The sequence below is a fragment of the Arachis ipaensis genome, chromosome B1 (assembly GCF_059453495.1).
Source record: "Arachis ipaensis isolate K30076 ecotype BB chromosome B1, ASM5945349v1, whole genome shotgun sequence".
In the NCBI taxonomy this organism is placed as follows: Eukaryota; Viridiplantae; Streptophyta; class Magnoliopsida; order Fabales; family Fabaceae; genus Arachis; species Arachis ipaensis.
In genome coordinates, this window is record NC_142436.1 from 1,870,750 (window position 1) to 1,878,763 (window position 8,014).

General features: G+C 35.8%; 1 protein-coding gene across 1 annotated transcript; it reads right to left on the reverse strand.

The window, feature by feature from the left end:
- Positions 1–942: 942 nt before the first annotated feature.
- On the reverse strand, positions 943–8,014 carry LOC107634798 (uncharacterized). The gene is made up of 11 exons (XM_016338248.3): positions 7,603–8,014; positions 7,050–7,093; positions 6,841–6,964; positions 6,641–6,734; positions 5,142–5,686; positions 3,882–4,155; positions 3,537–3,798; positions 3,184–3,303; positions 2,870–2,986; positions 1,843–2,271; positions 943–1,397 (listed from the first exon to the last, which is right to left on the reverse strand). The coding sequence occupies exons 1-11, from the start codon at positions 7,787–7,789 to the stop codon at positions 1,146–1,148; spliced, it is 2,448 nt and encodes an 815-aa protein (XP_016193734.1). The 5' UTR covers positions 7,790–8,014; the 3' UTR covers positions 943–1,145.

Here is an 8,014-nt window from a genome sequence, read left to right on the forward strand (position 1 = left end):
TCCAATATTTAATCAATTGTGTTGTAGGTCTAATCGATTGAACTACCAAAAAACACGATTTTATAAGTATTTAGTTAGTTTGTTTTTTTTGAGATTTCTAGATGAGAATAAAGAGATTATGTCATTTGAGTTATAGTTCGTTGGCCTATTGCTTTGGTTTGTTGCTTGGTGAATGTGTATATATTATATGTATTTGTAAATGTCATTTTTTTTTCTTTTTTGTGTTATACACATGCAGTTCCTTTGGAGGTAGAAAATCATGTTAATCGAGGAGGAAGAGGAAAGAGAACAGACAAAGAAACCAAAGCTTGGGGAGTAGTAACCGTAACATTCAACACCATCCTTTGGTGGTAGAAACTCATTCATCCACATTACTTTGGAAAAGGTACTGTTGTGTAAAGACAGGTCCCTGTTTCACAAAAATGTGCTTCAAGTTTCACTATTTTTGCCCATTTTGAATATGCAAGAATTTCTCATGGATCCTATCGTTTTCTCTATCGGCACTCATCTCTTTATTTGTTGTAATAATCCCTCAACAATGTATTTTGTAGTTCTTCCTCTGTTATGATGTTGGCAATTTTTGTATATATAAGCCAAATAGATGATCTTCGTGTCAGCGAACATTTTAACTCTAGTTTAATAGTTCACAAAGGTTGACATCACAACTGATACAATAGAAGTCACCCTCACCAAAGTCGACATTTTCTTATCAACTCTAGATAGATCACTACATCTCATCTTCCCCCTAAATGTTATCCTCTAATGTTGTCTGGTCAGTTAGCAACAAATTAGAGCTCACTACATCGGAACGTGTCGTGGCGCATTCCCGATCAATGGTGACGATCATCGCCGATTTGTCATTTTTTATGCTGGGTGTTAAATCGGCACATTATATTAACAAAAAGAAAAAGAAAAGAATGAACATCTCACACCGAAGCAAAGTGATACCAAAACTCACCACAAAGCCAAACTCAAGGAATACCCCTTTAGAATGTGACAACTTCGGTTCTCTTTAGAAGCATGTACAACTGTATTAAAGCCGAGCATCTGAATGAAAATTTTGAAACCCTAATTCATCTAAACCTGCTACAATAATTCCTCAAAAAACAAAAAAGGGGGAGGAAAAAGGAGCAGGTTGTATACAGTTAGTGAATGTATCTCCATAGTTGCTGCAACTGCTGGGGTGACAAACCTTGTAAACCACCTGCCTGCTGAAGTTCTTCCGCAACCTGTTTCTGAGAATGATAAGGGTCAGAATATCCGGGATTTACATATTGAGACACTGGCGCCAAATTTTGTTGCTGCTGCTGCTGCCTCATGAAGTTATACTCGGTCCTCTCAGTTCGAAATGAAGCTCTTGGCGCGGCCCCATAATCCTGTTGAGATAAGCTACCGTTCTATGTAGAAGAATGAAAACAATTGTTAAGCCAAGTGATAATATTATCTAAGAGTGGGCTTCATAATAGTATGGGTTATGGAACATACAAGGATAATGGATATAATCATTAATTCATGTGAAACCATAAACACCTAATTAACAATAATTGGATGCTCAACCATAGCCAACTATGAAGATCTTCACAAATAGAAACTACAGCAAATAGCATTCAATCATGTAAAAACCATTAGTTGAGTATAGCTTTCATGCACTAGTATAAACTTAAACTGTCAACCAACTTCAAGGAAATTACTGAAAGGGTGATGCACAATTAGTGAAAATAACTATTTCAAAAACAATTACACTAATATTGTATATGAACACATTGATATTAACAAAAACAGCTTTCTAGATAAGATCATTCATCATCCATACACAAAAAGAAAACAAAGTATGAAACCAACCTGTTGAATAGAGCTAATGTTACGCCCACCGTTGCCATATTGAGAAGGTAAAATATCATCTAAGTTACTCTGAGGCATTGTATAACCAAGAGATGAATTTGGCAAAACATTTCTAGGACCATAAAAGGAAGAGCCATGATTTCCATAACCATAGGTTTCTCTGGCAGCGGCAGGAGGCAATCTATTCATTAGTAGTTCATTTCTGTCTTGATGAAGGTTGTACTTCATGTCCAAAGCAGATTGGTTATATCGAGGATTGCCTGAAAATGGTTGCTGTGAATTGATGGCTGTTATGTATGATTGATCACGGGGCAATGAAGAATATCCTTCCATGTTGGGGAATTGCTGGAACTGTACTGAGGATTGCACCGTAGGATCGTGGGAAAGTGCAGATCTTTTAGGTAGATCGAACATGCCAGGTTCCATGACCTATATGATTCAACATCTGTCAAGACTCAATATTAAAAAACATCAACAATGATAGTTATTAGGCCCGATTCATCAATACCTTAGTTGAGGGCCCTAATCCCTTGGAACCTTTTAAGCCCCAAATAACTAACAATGCAATATCTTTCAACATCAACTAGAATGCAACTAGTACTCAAATCTGTTGTTTCATGCAGATGTTAATATTTATTAACTTAGACCCGGATTATGGTTAAAAACATTGTCAAATGATGGTTTTAATGTTGTGCCAAAAAGCCCAAATCATAGTAGTATCACGATTCAGATGACATATCCATTCCTTATTAATTCCTCATTCTCACAACCCACCAAGGCATCAGTGCTGTACTTCAAATCAAAAGAAATATTGAAATCAAAACTAATGGGAATTGTAACCTTCTAGTCTTCTACCTTCAAATAACATCTGCTTCTACCAACAATTTTCTAGTTATTTAAGCATTGCAAAGTTGATTATTTCTAGCAGAACAACTTATGTTGTATCAAGTTATTAGCCTAGGCAAGATTACAATAAAATCAAAGAAACAACTAATGAGCAAAATAAGCATAGAAGAATATTCCCTACATCAGATATGGAGTTGGGAGTATTGCTTAGGGACAACACTGAGCTGTTGTATCGTACAGGTTGTTCAGATCTTAGTAATGCCAACATATCACCAGGAATCAAATTTGATTCATTAAGCTGTGTCAAGATAAATAAAAGCAAATCTCATTAATAAACTTCTACCACCAATCTTCTAGTGATTCAAGCATCAGGAAGTTGAATATCTAAGCAGAAGAGTTTCTGTTGTATAAAGTTATCAGCGCAGGCAAAATAACAATAAAATCACAGAAACAACTAATGAACATAATAAGCATAGAAAAATATTTCCTACATACCCCAGATATGGAATTGCCATTATTGCTTGTGGACAACAGTGAACTATTGTATCCTCCAGGTTGTGATTGTGACCCGATGAATGTGAACATATCACCAGGACTCGAATTTGATTCATCAAGCTACATCAAGATAAATAGAAGCGAATCTCATTAATACAGGATAGAAGCGCAGAAAACAAACAAACAACTAGGTTTTATCCCACTAGATTGAGAGAGCAGCATAGAACAGATGACATGATGTCAATGACATCAGTGTTCTACTGTAACCTTATATCATTATGCCAATATCAACAGTAAAACCATTAGTTTCTGAAAGCTTAAAACAACTCAAATTTGAAGGACTATTATATCACCATTTCTCTTGGAAAATTATAATGACTTCCACTCTGCAAGCCTGGCTGCTTCAAAGGCAAGGAAGGAGTCACCCAGCGAGAATTTTGCCAATTGGGATCTGATACAGATGCCACCACGTTGTATTCATGCCCAAAAGTTTCCTCTGGAATAATATGCTTCAGAAGCTCTTGCTGAGGAGATGAAAGGAAGTTATCATTCTTATCACCTGTTGATCCTCTAACAGCCTCAAATTCAAGTTGCTTACCACCATGTTGTACAGAACTAATACAGAGAAAAAACAATATAAAGATGCGTTGGAATAGACAAAGCAGGGTATATCAAGTTGGTAATGGAAAAGGAAATGCCTGGCGTCTGAGAACTGAACCAAGGAACTATCAATAGCTGCAGACTTCTCTTCCAATCCATTTCTAGGAAGATTAGGTGTAGGAATCACAGAAGATGCAGTATTACTGCTGGCATTAAATTTTCCAAAACTCAAATGTGAGCATGTATCAGCCAAAGCTTGTAAATGTACATCATTTGGAAGAACCACTGTAGGATTATCTCCAGATAATGGCATTTCCACTTTAGATTCTCTTATGCTTAGCCCCTTGAAATCTGAAGCTGCCAATAACACATCTGCAAAGGCATTACTAGCCAATTTATTAGAGTGAAGATATAAATAGAATATTGGCAATCATAACATGGTCTTGAGCAAAAAAAGAGGATGAAAGCAGAGTAGATAATGCATGGGAGCTATATTTTCAATGCATTAAGAATGCTGAAAAAATAGCACATCTTAGCATTGCCTTTCACATTGATTTCTACATATAACAATTTGTAAATCAGACACTCCTACAAAACTCGAGTATAAAAGTTAGAAACTAAAACCAAAATCATGGAAACTACCCATACTTCACATTTCAAACTCAACATTTCAGCTAATGGTCTTATTCACGTTTACACAGATAACAGAAAAATGTTCTAAACTTACCCAGTTAAATACCTAAACAGTTAGAAAATATCACTTCCAATCCTCCACAACAACAGAAAAAGGTTTCGAGAAGTCCAAGTCCATGTAAACTCAGCATCAGTACCTAATACATGGATCCTAAACTAGATGAAATATAGGTCATCAAAAGCATTTAGGCACATTTCCAGCTTCTAAAAGAATAGAAAATCCAATAACAAGTTCCAACAACAATGACAACAATCAATCCTTAGGTCAATAGTGGGGTCAATTACATGAATCATATTATGTAAACAAAGTATTAATCAATACATTAAGAACAAGGGTTTTTTCAAGTTCAGTTTAAATATATATTTATTTCTTTTATGAGGTCTAAACATAGATATTTTAGTTACATCTGACTTTTCATGAATAAGTCCACATATAGTTTGTGGCTTCATAAAGCATCATAGTATTGAATCTTAAGAACTAACTAAAAGCATCATTCACCAAGATGACTTAACATCATGTTGCAATATAGTTTATGCTTACTAGCAAATTAGAGAAGTAGGTTATCCTAAATCTCATTTCAGCATAACTCCACCACAAAGAAGACTTCATAGCACAATAGAGAAGTTGCTTATTCTAAAGCTGAAACAACAGTTAGAATAGTAACCTTCATGCCCCTGAGAATGATGTAAATCAGAGGAACAAGTATCCTTTGAGTTAGAGTTTGAATGAGATTCTAGTTTAGTTTTGCTGCACATAACATCATCACTAGCACAATCCCCCCATGCACCTTGGGATGAATCTAATTCAGAGTTCCCGCACACACTAACTACTGTATCACACAAGCTACTCTGCTTAGAAGGCCCATTAGCATTTAAAGAGGCAAATACGGTTGGTGCTTGAGAACTGCTGGTAGTTGGCTGTTCATTTACATGCCACTTGTCATGAAAAGGTTGCTGCTCAGAATGACTTTGACTGTCCAGATTTAGCATTGTCTCTGAATTTCCAGATGCAGAAACTCCTGAGGCAGTACAATCGTCATGTGAAACATTTTGGGATGTTCTACCCATTCTTACAATGTCTGCCATAGTAAGATGTGCTTTGCTCACTCCTAGCAGTGAGGTTTGAAGTCCTGAAGAAACTTGGGCAAAAACTGATATGGAGTCGCTTGTTCCCAATGACGAACTTCCAGTATCAGCACTAAAAGAATCGCTGCAACAATTTCTCAACAAATAAGAGAGGTGAATAGTTAGACTGTTAGAGACATTGTTATATATATTGTTAAATTTTCTAATAGCAGTAATTTCAGTATGATATGCCAATATAAGACACAGAAATCAGAAGAACGAAAATGTTCACCTCACGAGTACTACAGAAATATTAGTATTCATGGATTATATAAATTATCTAGATAAAACAAATGCATACAAAAGCAACAACAACGCCGCCTTATCCCAACGGAATCACTTACATCTAACCACCAGTAGATATAAGCAGGACACAGACATGGTAATATAATTAAAAATTTAAAGAAGTCATTATATATATATACTTAAACTTTGTCCTGCCTTAAGCTCTATTTTACTTATTTTAATCACTTAAGCTCTATTTATTATTTTTTTCAAATCCATAATGCTGTTGTCAATGTGGTGTCCTGCCACGTTGGAGTAAATACAAAAATAATTGAATACAGATGCATGAAATCAGTATGTAATTCGTGTAAAAAAAAAATTATAGCAGCAGCAGTTAGCAGGACCCATAATTAGGGGGAATATATAAATTAAGGAAAAACATGCAAAACAATCCCTTAATGCTTCAGTTATTTCCAATTGCCAATAATCTAATCCGCTGATGCTTTTTAATTGGAGCATTGACCTTCGATGACCAAAACATTAATGGACTTTTGGATGTCAACAATTGTCCTTTCCAAGTCAGTGCACGCGTGCACACACAGGGGGATCAGTTTGGCTCCAACCCTCCCCCCCAAAAAAAAGGGAAAAAAAACATCAAGGTCATTTGGTAAAACATTCTTGTATCTGTATAAATACAAAGCGATAACTGTCTTATTAAATATACCAAATACCAAGCCATGCTCCATAAGTCAGCTATATTTTAAATTCATACAAAACACCAGAAACTATATTGCATACAGAAAAATAAGCTAACCTTCTAGAACCTCTTCCCACGACATGATTTGTGGATGACGTAACTGACGTACCAATAGACCCAACATCTTCCTTGTTAACAGGTTTGACGTGTCCTGAGAGAAATTACACATTCCACAAGGTAAGACAATGCAATACTAAATGTGTATAATATCTGCATCTAGCAGAAATGGAAGATCATGCCGCAATCAGACAACAGACCATTATAATTCAAATGTGTCAACTCATTATTGGTAACACTACGATCACTGCCATTGCCGGTTTTGCCTGCCCGACCCAGCCCACCATTACTACCCCTTGTCCTTGAATCCAATGCCTCCTTCCCCTGAAGTTAAATAAGCAAATTGATTACACACCCTATAAGAAGGCCATCCTCAACACATTTATGAATAATGTCATACGAGGAATACCTCTTTTCTTCTTTCACGTTTGCTTCTAACCTCATGAAAAGTATCTACAATTAAATATCCGGGAAAAAAAAAATAGAAACTTAAAAACAATTAAGATAACAAAACAAATCATAAAAAATCATTCTTATTCAAGATACACAACAACTAAACAGATCGCCAAATTCCATCATTCATATAAATAAACCATAATATAGAACTAATGAACTTAGAATTTCGTTCCTTTTCCCTGTCTCTGAACCTTTAAGTTCACTCAACCAGAATAAACAGTTAAAAGAACAACTAAAAACAAAGTAAAAAACTTCCACAGTCACCAATTTCCTCAGCAACTAAACATCAAACAGAAGATAGAAAAGAAAACAGAGAGAAAAGCTGGAAAATTTAAACACAGTAAACAACATGCACATTGTCACCAATTTTCTCAGCTACCAAACACCACACACAAAATAATAATATAAATAATATTCATCGTTTTTTCACTTCAAACCCGAAAGAATAACAGAGTAGTAACAAGAACGAAGAAAAAGAATTTAAAAAAGAAAAAAGAAGAAAAAACCTTGAGCAAGAAGCCTTTCGACGGCGCGGTTAGGGTCCATGTCACATTCCCTAAGCACAGCGTAGATCTCTTGCTCGGAGCAAAAGTTCAAAATCTCCTTCACACTCTGAACAACCTTCTTTACCGCCGCCGGCAGCGCCGCCTCTCCACCGCCGTAACCGTCACCGTTCCTGCTCTCGCTCCCCATTGCACGAAAGAACAAAACGAAACGCAAAAAGGAAGACACAGGTTTTCTCTCTCTCTATTTATTTTCCAACCAACCAAACAGAGAATAACACACGAAACTCAAAAGAAAACAACGAACCCTTTCTTCTTCTTCTTTCTTCTCTATATATCACTTTTTAAAAGCATAATCTCTTTTTATTTTTTATTTTTTATTTTTTAATTCTCGCGCTTTCTTTTTCGGTCCTTT